Genomic DNA, 21,920 nt, shown 5'->3' with positions numbered 1-21,920 from the left:
GAGAACACATAGAAACTTGGGGAACAGGAATACAAAAGAATTTGTGCAACCCCAAACCTCTTTCCATTGCCAGGAAAGAAAAAAAAAGGGGGGGAGAAGACTGGGCATGAACAATAGCAAGAGTGACAGAGCTCCCTCCTGAAGACAGGAGAACTTAAAACTTGCCATCCTCCATTGAAGATGCCAGAGATAACACAGTAGGCCACTGCACCTCCTCCCTTTCGAAGGCAACTGGTAAGTTGGAGGAGCTATTGAGAGAGGAAGATCTTGTGGTGGGGAGAGAGACAAGGCCCATAAAGGTCTAAATACTTAATTTAACTTCAAACATCGAGGCCCTGAGAATCTATCTATTTCACCAGACTGCACGTAACAGCTCCCAAGCAAGAGGCATTTCATTTTTGGAGAAATGTCTATGGAAATGGATTTAAAATGTCCCCCTCTCCATTTTCTCCTATTTAGGCTTCTCTAGCTATGCTCTCCTGGCTCATCTCCAGAGTTTTCTTTAGTAGCTTCTCATCCTTCCCTCTACCTCCTGTCTGTTAGTATTCCTCATGGTTCTCTCTCCAAACAGCCTCTATACTCTCTGTAGGGGACCACATCTGTTCTTATTATCTCAGCTCCCATCTCTATGGTGATGGCTCTTATAAAAAAAGAACAACAACAAAAACTCTCTCTTTGCTCCACTCCTCTCTCCAACTACCTCTCAGACAACCCTTCTGGAAGGTCCCACTATCATGTCATACTCCATCTACTCCACTTCTAATTTTTTTATGTATTATTTTTACAAGTAACAATTAGAATTACTGTAACTGGAAGAGAGAAAAGAAAAACACTTATTTTGTACACTTGACAGTACGTTATTTCATTGTTTCTCCTGTATAGCCACTCAGTTTCCCCCTTTTATTCCAGGACTCTTTCACAGCAACAAAGAGAAAAATGTTTTAAATAAGAAAAGCTACAAAGATTGGCAGGGGATACCAGTACTGCTGTAGTATCTGAAAATACTTTAAATATTTTTAATTTACTACAAGTCAAGTTGATGGGTTCTTATAATTTTCAGGGGAACAGGCTGATAGAAATGGGAAAAAGACTAGAGCTTTTTGGTCATGAATTATTCCTAATACCTGCTGCTATTGCTATAAGCTATATTTTAAATATTTTATATTTTATATTTTATATAAGCTGCTATTGCTATATTGTGCTATTGCACAAGCTATATTTGCCTCTTCCCTCCCTACTGTCTCAGGGAGCATGGGTTCCACTCCTGCCGACCCCTCTTCCATTAGTATATAACCATGACCACATTCCACCAGCTAATTCTATAGAAACTCTTGGTACTACTTCCCTTGGCTCAGCTGGGCTAGTTGCTAATATCTCCCCTAGAAGCTCCACCCTGTCAGGGAGCAGAGAGTGTTTCAGCCTCTAGGTCCTTTTGGTCTTTGGCCTCTCTGTTTAGAATGCTGACAAAGGAACAAGTTAGTAACAATTATGGATGTGTTTTTTGTGATGTGGTCACCTGTCCACTGTATTAAAGTCATCAAATTAATTTCAAACTGAGCAGCTTTCAGATGCTACTAACAAGGATTGGATTCAAGTTGGTGTCTTGGGTCCTGATTCAGCACTGCACTTAAGCACGTGTTTAACATTACACAAGTTTTTAACTGCTTTGTTGAATTACAGCCTTCGTGAAGAAAGATTCCAGATCATAATTACCAGCTTCCTGAGCCATCCAACCCCTCAGGATAATTCACAGCAAATATTTCTCAACATTTTGGTTTTTTATTTTTATTTTTGTTTCTAGAAAAACTAATAGGATCTAAATAGGATATTGAGTAAACAGGCATAAAATTCAAGCTCATTTTCTGAATGTTCTCTCTGTTGTAGACTACTTGGTATTGAAAACCTATTTTAAACCCTAGCTATGCATCAACACTAACTTCCTTCTACTCCCAACACCTTTGTACCCTTCACTATGTCCATTCCTCTTTTCTTAATACTCCCTTTGTCTCCCTCCACACAGCTTCATTCCTTCCACGTGCCAAGCACCCTCCTCTCCTTCAAGCAGCACCTCAAAACTCACTTCTTTCAGCTTGTTTTCCGTCACTATTTTCAGCTCCGGTGCTATCTGCTCCCTCTCTCCTGCCTGAGCATACTAAAAATAAAACAAAAATAAAATGTACCCAAAATAAACATGACAGAAGTAAAATAAGTTGATCCAAATCCCTTATAAATACTTTTCAATGAGCAGTTTCAACTTTCCTTCTGAGTATCATATCCTCCCTTTCCGTCCTCATGGTTTTATTACTTCTTGTTATAGTTACATTCAACAGACATTTTAAGCTTCTTGGGGTGGGGACTGTTTCTTCTTATTCATCAGTAAAACTCCACACAAACCATGCTACACAGTAATAGTCTTCTTTTTGTAAAGTTAAACTGAAAAAGTTAATTTATTTTGGAATTTAATTTAGAATGCAAGATGACATCTTCAAAAGATGCCAATTCTATACAATGCCTTGTGACATGTAAAAACTAGTTCAAGTAATTTCCTAGTAACTGGTTATGGGTAAGATGAAAATCTGTGGATTCCACTGTGTTATTACCACTCCCTAATGGACTGGAAAGCTCAGAAACTGAAATGACTCTTCCAATTGCTGCCAATGCAGAATACCAGGCCAGCCAACGGGTGGTCATTTTAACATTTTTTATTGGGGGATGGGGCAGAGAGTATTATTTATCAAAGATACTTGTGTACAAAGCTAAAGGAACTTGGCACTCTCACAATTGACAATAAATAGTTACTGTCACCATAATAACAGAAAAGGCAGTTTCAGAACTATACAGCACCAATCACAAAAAAGCAAAACCAAAAACACCAAGTTTTCTACACCAACATTGGGAACACTTTGCGAACATGCAAGAAAAATATCTCCGTGTTTTAAAACGATTGATTCAATTACTTTTGCTTAATTAGTTAAACGATATAAAAAATGGGGAACAAAACTTCAGCATGGGAAAGACAGGATTTTGGTCACTCTTGGGTAGTATCCTCTCTCTGTGAATCATTGTTATGTATCAGCACTTATATAATGCAGTAATAAGCATGTTAGAAATGCAGACTAAGTGGTGAAAAAATAGATTTCTCTCAATTTTATCACCTATGTTTTCCCTGTCCTTTACCCTCGTACTGTTATTTCAAAGATCCCTTTCACACAGTGTGATGGAAAGACAATTATGAATATGGTTTCACAAATATGGTTTAACTAAAGCAATCTCAAAGCTAATTTAGTGCTTCTATTTGATTAACAAGTGGTGAGAAATCCTGTTTATAGAGCAGATGTGTTAAACCGTCCTTAATCAGCACTGTGTTTGCAACTGTCCCAATGGCATAAACATTAAACTAATGTTAAACTAAGTTAAAACATTAAACTCTGTTAAACTAAGTTAAAAAACATGTGGATGCACACCACGCCAGACACTTTAAACTATGGCAAGCTTTTTTAACAGTTTTAGCTCTAGGGTGTACAGGAGTAAAATGTTAAAGATTTCACTAAGCGTAACCTTGTCTTTAATATTGAAAAATATTCACTAGCAAATTTCAAATAGCTGGCAGAGAACTGTTTTGCTTACATAATTTTGCGGTTATTATGTGGTTTATTCGGAAGGTCTCAAAGCACATTTGTTACGTGAGACTTATACACGCGCACTAAGCGCAGAAGACATCCCTTATTAATTTTTTCTAGTAATGACGAGTCTGTGACGTTAACTCTAGCTGACTAGACTAAACTAGACTTCAGGTGGTAGAAGCAGGCAAAGCAGGAACTGCTGCACTGGGTGGGGAGGAGGAGGTAAAATGGGAGTCAGACGGAGCCATCCCTCCCCCTAGCATGCTTCAGACCCAGAACTGCGCAGGGGAGACCACTTTGGAGAAACTAGAGCCTTCTCTCCCCATGTTATATGGCCTTACGGGAAAATTGCAGAGAGAAATCAGTCAGAGTCCAGACAGTTGAACCAGCTACAGAAGCAGCTTCTGACATTCAGAGAACTTGCACAGTTTTGACGTGACGTTCCTTACTCCATGTTGACTGACTGCTTGCGCCAACTTTCTCCCTCCCACTCCCTTCGTCTCTTCATCTCAGCTTCATTCTATACCTGACCCTCTTCCACTGTTCTCTCTTACTCTGTCCCTCTCACCTCCCCCTTCCCTTCAACATTCCCTCTCCCTTCACTTTTCTTTTCATTTAAGCTTATCCCCTCCTAACTAAACCACCCCAAAATTTTGTGGCACTAACATGACGTTTCCTGCTTTCACTTTGTTCGCTCTACTTGTGTGTTCTGTCCTTTCCCCACCCTGTATCTGTCTTATCTGTTTAGTTTGTAAGCTCTTCAGCACAGGGATTGTCTGCTACTCTGTGAGTACAGTGCCTAGCACAATGGGACTCCATTCTTGGTTGGTCCTTAAGCACTACTGTAATAAACATGATTAATAATAGTAATAATATACTGTCTCAATTACAGTTATCTCACAATCTTCCAGAATGAAAGAACAAATGTCACCAAATGATGCATTTGGTGGTTACGAAAAAGACACTCAGCTTCCCCAGATAAGGCCATCTTGCCAAGCTGCCACTAGATTTTGGTTATGGAAGAATCAAGTTAAAAAAACAATCAACTTATCAAATGGAAACCCCAAATTTATAAAAGTGTCTCAGTTTAGATTTTTGTGACACACTTCCCTAAATTTCTGTACAATATGTAGGGTTTGCAATGCACTCACAATGTATTCACAGCTTCACAGTGCATTTCACAGATTCCTCCATATGCTTCAAACAAATCAATTTTTATATTTGGTATTTTGTCATGCTATAATAACTTTCATTCTATTTTGAAAGAGTCCCTTCCCTCTCCATGCCCCACCACTGACTTTGGACCTCAATTTTCCATGCTGAGCTAACGTAATTACTGGTCCATCCGTATTTTGTGACATGTGTTTGAGACATGCTCTCCGTACCATAGTGGCTAGGATCTGGTGCACTGTCACAATTCATTTCTTGTTCAATTGTGCATGTTAGTCTGATAACCTGGCATTGTTTCCCAATATTTTGGGCTGTCAGTGAGCTAAGAGTATGTCAATACATCGCCTGCCTGCCTTTCTGATCTCATTTTCTGCAAAAAACCCCTACACTCCTCTAACCTAAAAAAGATACTTCTCTCAGACATAATCACTTTATGTGTTTAATGTTGTGCCCACAATGTGCTTTCAAAACAGACATGGAGGAATGGTCCTTGCCCCAAAGATCTCACAATCTAACTGATGGACAGACAGACAAGTAGACAGAGGATGGAGGAAGAGGGAAACAGTTTTTTAAACCATGAATGTCAAACAGATGCAGTGAGCAGAATGGCAACAGTGGGTCATCAAGGGGGACTTAAATACCAAGAGTGTACAGGAAGTGCAGATAAAGGAAGGTTGAAGACCACATGGAAGAAGACATGGATGTATTTATGTAAGAAGCTGACAGCTGGATGGTTGACGATGCAAAGCAAGAACAAGGAGAATAAGGAAGGTATGATTTATGCAGGGTTTTGAATTGATGGCCATAATCTTGTATGTATGTGGTAATGTAGGGGATGTGGAGTCATAAAAGGGAATTCCAAAGAAGGAGTGAGATGATCAAAATGAAAGGCAAGGCAGATGACTTAAGCTGCAGCATTTTATATAGATTAAAAGAAACATGGGTGTTAGGGGAGGATGTTAGAGCAGGCAAAGCAGGATATAATGGGGACACGAAGGGATGGAAAGAAAAGGATGTATCTTGGATACCTTGGAGGAAGGAACAGAAGGAGTTGTATTAAGCCTGGATTTCTGCAACAAGAGGAGATGGGCAATCAAAAAATAACCCCCAAATTGTGGCATTAAGTGACAAGAAGGTCGTTGGTGTTGATGATAGTAGCAGAGAAAGGGGAAGTTGAGAAGAAAGATCAGTAGCTTTCTTCAAAATGAGAGACCGGACTGAGGGAAGGATCCTTTCTTCCTTCTCATTAATACTTGCTCCCTTCCTTTATGTCTTGCATTTGTTTGCACTGACATATTTAGAAAGCTCTCTGGGGCGGGGAGAATATCTTGATGCTTACAGAGACATGCAATTTATAGCAGTTACCCTATTTTAGCAGTAGTTAAAAAAAAAAAACATTTGAAGTATGTCTACTATGAAAAGTGACTATGAAAAGATATCACATTCTTAGTCAATGGATCTGCTCCCTCTGTGTATCAGAATCATATCTGATGACTGGAGTTATAAAGCTCACTACTTACCATAACTGTACTTCCTTGATAGTGTTGCCTCTGCCAGTTTTGCATTGTGGAGGCACACTCAGCACCACTGAGCTTCAAAAACCTTCTGAAAAACAGCACCCATTGAGGATGCACTATGACCTAGCAGTGAACTCAGTGTCCTTCACCTGCTTCATCAGGTCATCCATCTTATAGCTGAAAAGACCCTCCCACTTGAAAAGGTGGTCTGTAACACAGACTTAAGCCTCAGACAAAACGCCCAAAGATTCAAGCCAGAAGTACTGACTCCAGAAGAGTTGATGCCACCATATGAGTCAACACATCTGAACCATCAAAAGTTGTCAGGACTGAGGTTTGGAACTTGATTTCCCTTTCTTGGCTGGTAAAACCACCCATCCGCCAGCATGCCTATTTAGTACTAGGTCTCTTTGGTACATGGGGAGCTCATCACCCTGATAAAAAGAGATCCTGTGGCAAGTACTTTAGAAGCAGAAATTACCCTCAGAATCGGTTAAGTTCTTGCCCCAGAAGGCTCACATCTTTGAACTGATGAGGCTTCAGAGCCCACTTGAGACTTAGGAACCAACAAACTTCTTCACTGCCAAAGTCATCCCCACTTTGTTTGAAGTCTTCATCTTCATCTTTGAAGTCAAATGCAGCCTATTCCTTCATGGGGGCAGCAGGATGACTTAACATATCTTGGGGTGGAATTCATAAGGCTTCTGGTTTGAGACCACAGAGCCTCTACTGAGCCTGCACCAATGGTCAAGTGTGAAGACCCTATACACAGAGCAGAAGTCTGGGGAAGAAATATCCCCAGGCAAAATGAAGAGCATCATTTGCATCCACCTCTGGGAAAACCAAGGGACACAATGCACACAAAGTCCCTTCTCCTGCAGCTAATTGCAGAAAGGAAGTAATTGAGAAGTATGTGGCCCTTGGCTCCTGACATTTGGTGCTGCTTTTCAGAAGGTTCCCGAAGTTCAGCAGCACCGGTAGGAGGCTCATAACTCACAGGTGGGAATACACCACAACCAACTTAGATTTTACCAGTTTTCACCCATGCTATCTATGCTAACATTGTTACAGGAGAGAGGATGTGCTGGATTCTATTTCTTCTTGTGCATCCTTAGCAGGATTTTTTCCTGAGTGTTTATCAGAGAAGGCAATAGTTGTTATTGAATGCAAAATCTGTATTACTGATGATGATGATGATGCACAAGAAAGAAAGAACCCTGTTTGACTTTTAGAGTCCACATTGGGCTTAAAAGTAAAACATCTTTTTATTTGTAAGCTGAACACATTTGATAAGATAATAATTGATATACAAACATGGAGTCTCACATGCCATTTATTACCGTCACTTTTCTGAGTAGAACTGCCTTTACATTTAATCTTTTTCACAATTCAATCAAATGCCAAAGTAGTAACAAACGTATCTATTAACCTTCACCACACAAACCTCAAAATAGTGGTTACTAAATCATCTCAGTGTCTTTACTGAAAGGAGAAGTTATTTCTATTTTTAATCCTTTAGCAGTTTTGGACCAGTTTTCTTTTCTTTCTGCAGTGCACTTTTATTTCTTATCTCTCTTTATTGAATGTTTTGTTAGAAGTGTCTGCTGAGCACAATAGGATGCAGGAAGGAATGACCTTGCTCAAACTGCTTCTAGCTACTACAGACGTTGCCCAAAAGAATCAAAAGAACCCCTCCATATTAATACAAGGAATTGAAGATATACCAGGACCCAGTTAGAATACAGTAGCCCTAAGAGTACCAGCTCTGACTTTACCTTGCTCATCAAGAAGCTTTTTTGTGAGATCTTCTGCTTCATCTCCACAGTCTAACTCCAAGTTATCATCATTAATGTCCAAATTTTCCATATCCAACTCCAAATCCTCAGTACCAGCAACATCCTTATTATCCTTGGCATCTTTTGAATCTTTTTCAAAGAAAGCAGAAATATTTTACATGCAATGTAAACACGAGTAGGCATGGCTTAAAAATATTCTAAGACACGTTGGTGCATCCCTGAATCTCTAGCCTGACCTCTTACATACCCTTATTCATATCTAAGGAGAAGAAGCACACTTCTCTTCTGACCAATACATTAGTCTTATTTGTCAATTCTGGACTTTGTGCCATCTTTCATATCCCCATACATGCCTGGAACAGTCTCCCTAATTCACTTCCTTCTGTGATGTGCTTCTGTTAAAAGGTGCTCATACCTTTTGAGTGGCTTGGTTTGTTCCCAATTGTACTTGCTGCGTCTTCACTGGGCTGGGATATGTTATTTGTTAGGCATTCTACACATAACCTATAGTGTCCTATGTTTAATATCATGATTAAATAATAAACCCAAAATTTCAAAAGTGCCATCTGTTTACAATGAACTTTCAAGTATCTCCTTTTTGCTCCCAACAGAAACCATTTACAACAAGCATTTTTTGGCTTGTGTTATAAAGGAGGTTGGACTAGATGATCTAATAGTCTGTTCTGGTCTTAAAATCTATAAACTTATGATAAGAATCTGACACTAAAATATATTTTTTGTTTTCTTAGATGACCATCTTAATTCATCATAGCTAGAGTTCCCAAAGACTACAATCTAAACATAACCAGAAGTATTCTTCCTGGTTTTAATATTCTTCCGCATACTGTATCTATAATCTCTAAATTAAATTAGTTTGCATTTTATAAACATATATCCCTCTTTTTTAAAAGTTTGATATAACTTATGTATTGTTTTCATAAACTAACAAAATATCTGATAAAACTTTCAAGTGGCATGTGCTTTATATGGAAATAGTATTCACTGGGGCACGCAATATGTTTAGTGGCTAGTACACAGGACTGAAGGTTTGTCTACACAGCAAATTACTGCTCGCCAAGCCAGAGTGTGAATCTACAGTACACCAGCTGGTACACTATAGATTCACACCATGGATTGCCAAACAGTAACTTGCTGAGTAGACAAGCCCTCCAAGTCAAATGATTTGAGTTCCACTCCTGACAGGCACTCTCACTCTGTGATCCTAGATAAAGCATTAACTCTTGTGACTTAAGGTTTTCCTTCACTGGAGGGAGGGGGGGAGGAAGGAGGCATGTTTTTACATCAAGATGTCACCAGTAGGATTTTTGCACCGAGATCGTTAAGGAACAGTAGTTTTTACCTCAATGCAGCTAGGCCAAATCAGTCTCAGGTGTGTTGGCAATGCGGGTGGGATAGGGTTGACCTTGACTAGCTACATCAAGGTAAAAACTACCCCTGCCTTGTCTGCACTAGAAATTTGAATCAAGATAGCTAACAAGTTAATAATCTCAATGTAAAAAATCTCCATACCTGTCTTTTGCAGTGAAGGTACAACCTTGTTTCTTTCATATATAAAGATACAAATATTAATACTTACCCACCAAAAACACACTGATATATTTGGGTGAAAAATGCTATCAGTACTCATTTTTATTTATTATTATTTTCATAAAACAACTTTGTGTTCCAATTACCTATCTAACATATTTCTGTGCTCAAGACCATCCATTCTGGTGGAGTGTTCTGACTGCTATATAAATAATGATTATTTCAACTAAAGACTTTTGTTACTTTTGCTAAACTTGCATGGCTGTTGGACACAATAAAATTGTTTTTAAAAAAATCTAGAACATTTTCTTCCAAATTGTTTTACCTCTAGACTCATCCTTGCTGGAGTCCTTGTTCTGAGAACATTTTTCATTATCTTTAAACAAAATGGCTGGCACAAAAGCTTTTAGATCAATAAGGTTCTCATAGAAATTTCGAGCATCTTCATCTTCCCAGATGCCCCCTTCCAGGTCATATTCTCCAGGTTTGCCAGGGGTAAAAATGTCAATGCCAGGTCCATGTTCTGGAATCACAGAATGCACAAATGACTAATTTATCAATATAATCATACTAAAAGAAATATTTTCTTTTAAGCTAAGGGTTAAAGCTATCTACACAAGCTTTAGATCATTTCATTTTAAAAAGACAGACTTTTGGGCTAAATATTAAAAAAAAAAGTTTCCTTGTTACTGCCACTACCTTGGCTTCTAAAACTGAAAGTTATTAAACACGTATCCCCAGCATTTTAAACAAAGTACAACCAGACTAGTCTCATTCAATGAAATTACAAAGCTACACTGTGCAATCAGAAAGTTATCACACTTCTATTATACGAGATTACTAAATGGAGTTATAGTGGAATTCATCCATATTCGCATCAGAAAGTGTTTAGATACATCATTTTGGGGGTGATCATCCACCAACTTCCACAAATGTTTTATTTTCAGAATATAAATAAATGCTTGCAAAATCTGGAATACTGTAATCCAGGGGCAATTAACAGGGATGGATTAAAAAATTTGGGGGACCTGTGCACTATGGAAATTGGACCCTCCCCACTTTCCTTAAAATAGACAAAGCACATGATACATAATTTATAAATATGAGAACATCTCAATTTATTACTAGTAGCTTGGAAAAGACTTAAAGAACTAATATGACATGTTAATATTAATACATCTAGGAATATTTCATTTAAATATATATTGCAATATATTTTTTTTAATTAAATACTCACTCTTTCCTTTGGCTTCCACAGCATCCTGACCCTCCTCTCTCCCACTCAGTACACCTCCCGACCCCACCCCTCCACAGAAGCCTGATCCTCCTGTTCCTCTCTCAGGCAACCACCCCCTCCCAGCCTGCTAGCCCTTAAGCCCCTACACCTACCTCCTCTCAGGAGCCTTAGTACAGGGAAGCCCCCTACCACTCCCTCCCAAGCTCCCAGGAATCCCTGCGTCACCCACTCTGGTCTCCACTTCTTACTCCTCCCTGCTGTTGAACCTCAGGTCACTGAAAGGAGCAGGAACCGCCACATTGGCTCATTGAGGGCCTGGCATGTGGAGCAGGACCTTGGTGCAACACCGGTAGGCACAAGACCTGAATGCTATAGTGGAAGCAGCTGTGACGGTGCAGCGCATGCATGCAGCAATGGATGCCAGTTGCATTGTGCTGGGGTTTTCCCCCAACTTGTAACTTACAAGTGGAAAAAAGCCCCAACACATTGCAACCAGCAAAAGGGGAGAAAAACCAGTCAAGAGGGTTAAAAACCAGCCAGGAGGTCAGAGGCACCCTGAGATTAAGGACCCTGTGCAACTGCACGCTGCTTAATCTGTGTCTGGCAATCAGGGTAGGAAAACTGTTGGGATAATCACATTTCTTCTTCAAAACAGATTTAGCAATTTTTTTTAAGCTCACGAGCATTTTTGGACAAATCTGAGGTCCATGATTTCAAGAACCTGAATACGTAAATATTAAAATTTGACAGCCATCAAGACTAGTGTGGCATACTGAATTTTGCCATCATATTCAAAGGTCACAGGTAGCCATCTAGTGGCTTATCTAACAGGTCGTGCAACATTTTCCCAGCTGTATTTTGAAATACTTTAAAGGGCAAGTTTAAAGTATATTTTAAAACTATACTGAATTGTTAAGCTCTGAGATGCAATTAATAGATAACTTCTAAAGCAGATTCAAACTACATTAAGTAATCAAAACCAAGTGCCTTCTGTGCAATTTGAGAAACAAGGAAACACAAGTAATAAGGAAAGAAGACAATTTAACTGAAACATCATAGTATTTGCTAGCATATTTCTCTATATGAGCTGCATTTAAAATGAAATTTTGAATGGATTACTAATCTTCAGATTCAAATGGTCTCTCTAATGTAAAATAAAGCCTGTGAATGACTAGTTATCTGACCAAGTAATTCTTACAAAAATAAATGAAATATACTTACTTAAAGTGATGGGAAGGATTAAAGGTACAAATAGGATTTTCTTTACATGGCACCCATTACCTTACCACCTTAATAAAACCATCCTAACAGAGGTACAAGATATCGCCAAAATGAACACTTAGCCAATCTTCTTCTTTAACCTCCCAAGCCCTTGGGTGCATAGGGCAACCACCAGTTTCCACCATTTATTTTGGTCCTGTGCTGGCCTATTTAGGCTCAATAATTCACTGGATGTTAATAAATTTAAAATGAAGCTTTATTGCTATACCCTAGAACGCTTTGTCTTATTCCATATATTTAAATATGGGAGGCTAAGCTATGAACATTTAAAAGGAAACTTGCAGTGAAAACACAGATCAATGGGAGGGTTTTGTTTTTGTTTTTTTCCCCATAAAGGAAAGCTTTCAGTATTGTATAACCTATCAACCCTAAACGATGTCCTACCCTCTGGTGTTGGTTTCTCTTGGGGAAGATCCGGCATATTTTCATCCAACAGATCAGCCAGAGACTGAGAATTTGCCAACAGCTTCTGATAGGACATTGCAAATTCTTCATACTGCTTATGTCGATCTTCACTCAACTCTCCTTTAGAGTGCAGAATACGCCTATAAAGAGCACAAAAAAAAAAATACAATCAGACATTGTCTGCTTATTAGAGATCTATTTGACCTATACTGAACCACTGACAAAGTTTTCCACTGAACAACAATCAGTCTTCCCTCTGGCACAGAATTATATACACACACACTAAATGAGATAGTAGCAATGAGAGACAACAATCTGGCTAACACTACTATCAAAATTAAACTTAATACCAAATTTGATAAACTTAAATGTACTACAACCACAGCTGTTTTAACTTTAATGCCATGAAGTCAAAGCCCAAGTCCCCCCAGGCAGCGGGGCTCAGGCTATGGGTTGTGTAAATCAACCAAATTGGCCTCCAGGAGGGGTTCCACAATGCTCTGTTGTGACCACTCTGAAGATCATTTTCAACTCCGCTGCACAGCAGCCACGTAAACGGGAAACAGCCCCTCCCCTTTTCAAGCCTGGGGAACTTTTGAGTTCCCATTTCCTGTTTCATCAGCATGGAGAGCTCACCAGCCCAGCTGACCATGGCAACTCAGTGCCCCAAATGTGCTCCTGCCTGGAGTACACAGGAGCTGGTGGACATTATTTTTCCATGAAGAGAAGAGTCTGTGCAGGCACAGCTCCAATCCAGCAGAAGAAACGTAGATATTTATGAAAAGATGGCACGGGCATGGGGGACAAGGGTTACAGCAGGGACATGCAGCAGTGCTGCAAGAAAATCCAAGAACTTCGGAAGGCGTGACAGAAGACAAGGGAAGCAAACATTTGTTCTGGTTCTGCACAACAGACATACCATTTCTACAATGAGATGCATGCGATTCTCTGAGGCAACCTTACCACTACCCCCAAATGCAGCATGGATACCTACCAGGAGTCTGAGTTCTGGGCCACCTCAAGCAACAATGAGAACATTCTGAATGAGGAAGAGGCAGAGGAGGAGAATGGGAGACAGGCGAGCAGGAGATTCTCCACGAGAGCCAAGAGCTATTGTTAACCCTGGAGCCTACTCAGTCACAGGACAGCATGGCGGTCAAGCGTGATCCCAGGGAAGGCATGTCCGGTGGGTATGCAATTCCAATCAAACTTTAGGAATTACATGCTTTTATATTTTATTTTATGTTTAATCTGAAGAAAAAGTGAGGTGCAGTGCGTATCTGCTTCCTAGTGACTGCTCCAGCTATGCAGAGGGTGCCCCTCAGAAAAGATTGCTTATGTGCACAGGAATCGCCCAGGAATCCTCCATGGAGATCTCTAGGAACCTTTCATGGTGGTTCTCTGCAATTCTTTCCAGAGGTTTCTGGAGAGGGCTACCTTATTTCTTCCACCACAGTAAGACACTTTTCCAAGCCACTCCAGTATTAACTCTGCTGGCATCATTGTGGTACACAGCATAGTAGCATAAGAACCAGGTCTATACCAGGACACTTGCAGCACCTGCTTTCTTGCCACTTCTGTTACCCTCAGGAGACTGATATCATATAGGGTCACCTAGGAGAAATGGGGGAAGTTTTCGTTACAAGTGCTCGTACTGCGAACAATAGAGCATGTGATCCACCATTCATGGTGACTTCTGGGTTCCTCAACCACGCTTTCCCTAATATGCCAGTGGTTTGGTTGACAAAGATCGGCATTGACCTCAGATTCAACAAGTCCAGGGCAACTACTACCAGCAGCATTAAACAAAAGGGAGGGAAGGCTTCCTGTGTTCTCTCTTGCAGCCTCAGACCTCGCCAGAGCTGCCTCACACAAAGACAGCAATTTGGGAAGCTTAACGCTGGTCCCTGGTCTCAAAGCAATGTCCATGTTGTTAGGGGGAGGGGGTATTGTCCACCTGCCCACCTGTACTCCCAAGGCAGGTTTGCTACAATTTGCAAAAAGGCCCATTGCCCATGCTGCAGGGACATACTCACCACAGTTGGAACTGGTTCACTGAATAGCTAGGGATTCTGATTATGTTCTGGCTTGAGCTAAGTGTAACAAGGGGAATGTTTTTTAAATAGCAACCTTGCACTGGACCCAGAGTATGCGCTGACAATGGTTGCCTTGTGCTTTGCATGACTTATAGTGGAAAGCTTAGCCTTTAGCACATCCTCCACACCAACAGAGAGGCTTTCGCAGATTAGAAGATGGAAAAAGAGGATGCATGATGACATGTTCAGCGAGATAATGAACACCTCCAGGACAGCTGATGCGGAGCTAAGAGCGTGGAGGATTTCACAGTCTGAAAAACTGGACATGGAGAGCAGGAGAGCATTCCAGGAGCATGAGCACGCGATGCAGTATGAGATGCTGTGGACTACGAAGGACCAATCAGACATGTTGAGGCATCTGGTTGAGCTTCAAGAAAAGCACCTTGAGGCTAGATCTCTCTGCAGTTCATGCAGAGCCTGCAAGCATTGCCCTGTTCCCAATTCCCCTCCCCAAAATGTTCCAGGGGGAGGGGAGCGGGGGAGAGAGAGAGAGAGAGAGAGAGAGAGAGAGAGAGAGAGAGGAAAGTATTCTTTTCACTCAACGCCAGGGGAGGGTATCAAGAACAAAAGACAGCCATTCAAAGACCTATGATGGTCAAGACTGCTATGCTTTTACAGACAAGCTGACTTGGTTTCTCCCCTCCCAATTTTATCACTCCATTTGCCCAAGGTTAAATTATTTTCCTGGTCTTTCGGTTTCTTTATGTGTGCGCAATAAAAGTAAACGTTTCAAAAACGAAATGCTCTTTATTTATTGTAATCATGGGGCCTTAAGTGGGGGGTATACAGGGAAACTGATGCAATGGATGGCATGGTACGGGAAAGCACAACAGAGATAAGCGGGGCACATTACTGTGGCTCATTACTGAAACAGGTTTTCAAAGCCCCCCAGAGACGCAGAGCTCCTTGCTGGGCTCTTATTACCCTGGTATCTGGCTGCCCAAAATTAGCTGCCAACCTATCTGTTTCCACGCCCCACCCCATAGAAACTTCTCTCCCTTTGCCTCACAGATATTAAGGAGCACACAACAGACTGTGATAACAATGGAAATATTGCTTTCACTGAGGGTCTAACCTAGAAAGCTAACTGTGCCAATGACCCTTTAAATGTCCAAAAGCACATTCCACCAACATTACATACTTGCTCAGCCTACTGTTGAACCACTCCATAATGCTATACAGGTGGCCAGTGTATGGCTTCGGGAGCAAAGGGTACGCTGGGTCTCCCAGGATCACTATTGGCATTTCTATGTCATCAGTGGCTGTTTTGCGATCCAGAAAGAAAGTCCCTGATTGCAGCTTTCTGAACAGACCTGTGTTCCTAAAGATGAGTGCATCATGCACCTTTCCTGACCGTCCCAAGCTGATGTCAGTGAAACGTCCCCTGTGATCCATCAGCACTTGCAACACCATTGAAAAGTATCCCTTACGGTTTACGTACTCTTTGGAAAGGTGGTCTAGTGCCAAGATAGGGATATGGGTGCCATCTATTGTCCCACTGCAGTTAGGGAACCCCATCATGGCAAAACCATCTACTATGTCCTGCACATTGCCCAGAGTCACTACCCTTCTTAGCAGAAGTTGATTAATGGCCCTGCACATTTGTATCACAACAGCTCCCACGGTGGATTTACCAACTCCAAATGGATTCCCCACTGACCAGCAGAAGTCTGACGTTGCACGCTTCCACAGAGCGACTGCCACTCGCTTCTCCACTGTCAAAGCAGGTCTCATTTTAGTGTTGCTGCACTTCACGGCTGTGGAAAGCTCTGCACAAAGTTCCTGGAAAGTGGCCTTCCATATTTGAAAGTTCTGCAGCCATAGCTGCAGAATGATGCAATCCCACCAGTCAGTGCTTGTTTCCCAGGAACAGAAAAGATGCTCCACCACATTCAGCTGTTGCGCAACTGCAACCGGAAATTGTTTTGTCCCATGGCTTGCAGCAGAGCTGCTTGCATGACATCGCAATGTTCCACGTGCCAACTCCCATCTCGGCTCTGAAAGTACTGCAGGATAAGGCATAAGGTGTTTGTAATGCTCATAACAAGAATGCACAGCTGAGCGGGGTCCATGCTTCTCAGACTATGGCGCACACGCAGCTAACCCAGGCTTTCGAAAAAAGGCGCGAGAAAGCATGAGTTGTTTGCCATTGATATCAGGGTAGGAAGAGAGGGAGGGAGGAAACTGCATCATGGGAGCCTGAAGCCATGTTCCCATTTCACCCTGCAACAATGTTTTGGTCCCATGAGGCATTGCAAGCCCTTCCCAAAACCCACTGCGGCTAGTTGCACTGTGGAATAGCTACCACAGTGCACTGGTCTGTGCATTGATGCAAGTGCTGCCAATAAGGGTGCACTCCACCGAGACAATGATCTTGGCGTGGACACACAGAACCAACTTAATTACTGTGGTGGCTGGATATAGACTGACATTAAGATGACTTAACTTTGTAGTGTAAACATGCCCTCAGCAAATACTGTCCCAAGTTAATAGACCTCAGAAATGGCAACTAAGATGAAAGTTACCAGATGTATTTGGGACATTAGGGGCAAAGTTGTGGCCCTACTTTAGTCCACTGAAGTCAATAACAAAACTCCTGTCAACTTCAACAGAGCCAGGATTTCACCCCAGGTACTCAAAGGAAATTATTCCTTTTCACTTCTGTTTCAAGTCAGTTTCTAGTCAACTCCAGTTTCTGATTAATCTTGCCTTTCAAACTGTATAAAAGATTAGTTTTTTAGATGCAGACAACAGCTGTTAAAAGTATATAGAATTCAAGTGGAAAAAAGCAAGACTAATCACAATGGCATGATATTAAGGTGAGATATCTGATAAACAGCTAGGTCTAGAAATAAATATTAATATCTCTATAAAGATGAAAATATCAGATTTTCATATCGTACTGTCGGTTTCTAGCAATGCTGATTTATAAAATTTCAGATCTTAAAACCATGGCTGGTCTACAGGAGCACTTCCTTGTCATCAGTTAAGGGAAAGAAAAGGTATCAAACCCTGTGCAATTTTTGATCCATATACATTCTAAGCACATTTCAGTATTTGGCTAGAACCACAGAACACGGATGTAAGCCGTGTCATAAATCAGACAAATACATACTAGGCTTGAACAAAATCCCCTCCCCAAACTTACAAGTATTCTGTGAAAGATTTTTTATTGTACTCTTTAGTTTATTTGGCTGCTCTCATCTATTCTAAATCAACATTTTAATAAATTAGTGTCAAAGATATTTGTTAATTTATTAAACTTGCATCCTGGAGAAAAACAACAATCTCTGGCAACTACAGTTTATGGCAAAGAACCACCATCAATATTAAGGGCTGGTCTATTATAGACACAGACATGCAGCTGTATCTTTTACTTAAATTTCCAAGGAATCAAAGGTAACAGAAGCATCATACAATGCAGAACATGTCTTGTAAAGTCCAAAGGGTGGAATTTAAGCCAGTTTATGACTTTGGCATTACAAGACATCAAATGGTAAATCATGCACCACACTATTCAAACCAGAAGTGACAATAGTAATCCTCTTGGGCTTTTTTTAAACCAAAAGAATAGAAATCATCAATTTGATGGTAGCTCTGTTTTTCTTAATATCTAGAAGACAATAGACAACACTCATATATCCACCCCAAACACTCATCCATTTCACCCTCACCTATAACAACTTTACATTCAACAACACACACATACTTTGTCCACACCATGGGCACTATGATGGCTCCCGAATAGGCCAAACTTTTCATGGGCCACCTTGAGGAAGAATTTCTGGACAAAAGCACCACAAAACCAACAATATACCTGAGATACTCTAATGATATTTTCTACCTTTTGACAGACAACCTAAACTTCCTCAAAGGTTTCCACCACAACTTCAACAACTACCACCCACCCATCAGACTCTCCTTAGAACACTACCACACCAACATCAGCTTCCCGGACACCAGGATCAGCTTCAACAATGGAACCCTACAGACAACTACATACAAGAAACCCATGGACCGCAACACCTTCACAGATCCAGGAACCATCCGAAACACACCAAGAAATCTGTTATCTACAGCCAGGGACTCAGACACCACAGAATATGCTCTGAGAAGAAAGTCCAGGATACACACCTTTACACACTTAAAACCACCTTCACCAAACAAGGACACTCCACCAGAGAAGTAGATTGCCTCATGGAATGGGCTACCCAAATACCTTGAAAGAACCTGCTTCAATACAGGACCCAAAAAACTCCCACACCTCTGCAACTGCACACCTCTAGTTTCATGTCACCTACCACCACACACTTGAACCTATGGGGGGGGGGAATCATTAAACAGCTACACCCCACACCCAATGGGGACCACACCCTGAAAGAAATCTTTTCTAATTCCTCTCTTCTGGCCTTCAAGTAAGCCCCCAACCTAACAATGTTCATCATCAGAAACAAGCTCCCCCCAGACCAGGACACACCATCTCAAAGCAGCACCACCTCCAGCCATAACAAAAGCAAAACCTGCAGACATATCTCCGCTACTACGATGATTAATACCTGCAACAATGCACCTGTCCAGATCCATGGGTCCTACACATGCCTATCACAACATGATACATACCTCATCCAGTGCATCAATACCAACTATGTGGGTGAAACCAGATAAATCACTAGGTTCTTGAATGAACTCACACAGCAAAATGATAAAACACAAAAATACCGTATCACCTGAGGGAGAACATTTTTCACAAAATGATCACTCCATATCTGACCTCTCAGTCCTCATCCTCCAAGGAAACCTGCACAACACATTTAAAGAGCGAGCTTGGGAACTTAAATTTGTCACTCAGCTAGACACCAAAAATCATGGATTTAATAAAGACACTGGATTTGTGGTTCATTACAACAACCTGTAACCCACTAAGGGCTTGTCTACACTGGCGCTTTACAGCGCTGCAACTTGCAGCACTCAGGATTGTGTTTTTTCACACCCCGAGTGAGAAAGTTGCAGCGCTATCCAGTGCCAGTGTAGACAGTGCACCACCACTGGAAGTGCTATTCCCCTCATGGAGGTGGGGTTTTTATAGCGTGCTGGAGCCGCAACTACATAGCCACATTAAAGCACTGCCATGGCAGCGCTTTAACGTTTCTAGTGAAGACATGCCCTAACTCTCCTTTATCCTATCACTATAGAGATGTTAACTGCCCACTTTACTTTGAATGATCACTTGCAAAACATGCTAACTCCTTACCTGTTGCACCCTGTATTTAGCTGTTACACTGAATACCTTTCCCAGACCTGAAGAACTACTCAGTATAAGCTCAAAACAGGGCTTTGGAGCTGTGCTCCAGCTCCAGACAAAAACCTGCAGCTCCACTGCCCCGGAGCTGTTCTGCGCTCCAGCTCCGGGCTCCGCTCCAAAGCCCTGGCTCAAAAGCTTGTCTCTTTCACCAACAGAAGTTGGTACAATAAAAGATATTACCTCACCAACCATGTCTCTTTAAGATGATTATTCCATGTTACTCCTGGTTTGAACAGTATGGTTCATGATTTACCACTTGCTAGGTCTTGTAATGCTGAAGTGAAAATGGCTTCATTGCCAACATTCTGCCTTTACAATATAGTGGAGAAACAGCGAATAGTAGTAGATGGTGAAGAAAATCCAACCTGTACTTAAAACAATTTGCAGATACTCATCCCAAAGACTCTTCAACACAATAACTTTCAGGAGTCTGATCCAAACATAGGCCAGATCTAAACTATAAAATGACATTGCTATCACTACGTTGCTCAGGAGTGTGAAAAATCCACACCCCTGAGTGACATAGTTATACCGACCTAATCCCCAGCATAGACAGCACTGTGTCAACAGAAGAGCTTCTTCCGTCAACACAGCTACCCCCTCTTGCAGAGATGGATTAACTATGCTGACAGGAGAAGCTCTCCTGTCCGTGTAGCAGCCTCTTCACTGAAGCACTGCAGCTGCGCCGATGCAAGTTTTAAATGTAGACCTGCCCATAATGGAACAAATTCATCTCTGTGCTGGTGCTGAGTTTGGCACAGGGAAACAAGGGCAGTTTCTGCCACTGTTGATCCCTGACTGCTAGGAATTAAATTTGGACTCTAGCATGGGTTAGAGCTGCCCTAGCTTGTACCTAGGCGGCCAAGGCCCCTGTGGGTTTTACAGCAGCCAGGACACAGTACTGCCCCAGCCACACCACTTCCTGTCTTGAACATGTCCCCTGCTATGTCAGAGGTTCTCATGGAAATGAAAGTGCAGAATCAGTTCTGTACTCTGTGTGTGTGTTTGGGGGGAGGAGGAGAGGGCTGGTCTCCTTTGCAAAGGGTATTCTCCTTGGGGCCTGTGTAGCTGATAGAGGGCCCATGACACAAAAGTGTAAGCTCACACCTAGGGCTAGTCTACATTAGAAGCGCTACACTGGTGCAGCTGCCATAGTACATCTTGTGAAGACACTCTCAGGAGAGAGCTCTCCCATCAGCATAATAAATCCACCTCCGCGAGAGGCATTAGCTATGTCAGCAGGAGATATTCTTCCGCCAGCATACCTCTATTCACACTGGTGAATATGTTAGTATAACTTATGGCCCTCAGGAGGGTGATTTATTCACACCCCTGAGTGCTGTAAATTATGCTGAAGTAGGTGTAGCGTAGACCTGGCTTAAGAGTATGTCTACCCTGCAATTAGACACCCATGAGCCTGTGTCAGCTGACTTGGGCTCGTGGTGCTCTGACTAAGGGGTTGTTTAATTGTGGTGTAGCCCTTCGGGCTCATGCTGCAGCCCGAGCTCTGGGACCTTCCCATCTTGCAGGGTCCTAGAGCATGTGCTCCCGTCCGAGCCTGAACATCCACATGGCAATTAAACAGTGCCTTAGTACGAGCCCCAAGAGCCTGAGTCAGATGGCATGGGCCAGTCATGGATTTTTAATTACAGTATAGACATACCTAAGGTGCTCCAAGACTATTGTGAAATGGGCCCAATGTGCACTTTCAAATGAAAGATGACAGTATTTTCCTGGCTAGTTGTCCTCTCTGACTGGTTTTATAGTAGCCTGAATGGTGGTGTTAGTGGCATCTGATTGACCAGTTGTTACCATTGACCAAAAATTGGTCTGAACCTGATGCTGCAATTCAAAACAGAGAAGCCAGTAACTTGGAATATAATGTCAACTCCACCTTCCTGGGAACAGACTGCATTACTATGTTTATAATCAATTTTTGACTACT

At 41.6% G+C, this 21,920-nt stretch overlaps 1 protein-coding gene across 5 annotated transcripts in view; it reads right to left on the bottom strand.

Moving 5' to 3' along the window:
- Positions 1 to 21,920, bottom strand: part of UPF2 (UPF2 regulator of nonsense mediated mRNA decay) — a 132,912-nt gene that overhangs the window by 96,336 nt on the left and 14,656 nt on the right. For 3 of the 5 annotated variants that reach the window (XM_073328768.1, XM_073328763.1, XM_073328764.1), the window contains exons 4-7: positions 12,557 to 12,717; positions 9,980 to 10,177; positions 8,086 to 8,235; positions 2,081 to 2,152 (exon numbers count right to left, since the gene is read on the bottom strand). In XM_073328768.1, the coding sequence (XP_073184869.1) occupies positions 2,081 to 2,152; positions 8,086 to 8,235; positions 9,980 to 10,177; positions 12,557 to 12,717 (581 nt within the window). The remainder of the gene's footprint in view (positions 1 to 2,080; positions 2,153 to 8,085; positions 8,236 to 9,979; positions 10,178 to 12,556; positions 12,718 to 21,920) is intronic. The other 2 variants (XM_073328766.1, XM_073328767.1) reach the window with 1 other exon arrangement.

Source organism: Lepidochelys kempii, chromosome 1 (genome assembly GCF_965140265.1).
Source record: "Lepidochelys kempii isolate rLepKem1 chromosome 1, rLepKem1.hap2, whole genome shotgun sequence".
Classification (NCBI taxonomy): domain Eukaryota; kingdom Metazoa; phylum Chordata; order Testudines; family Cheloniidae; genus Lepidochelys; species Lepidochelys kempii.
Note: the sequence above shows the minus strand (reverse complement) of the source record. Positions and strands in the feature narration are given on the sequence as shown.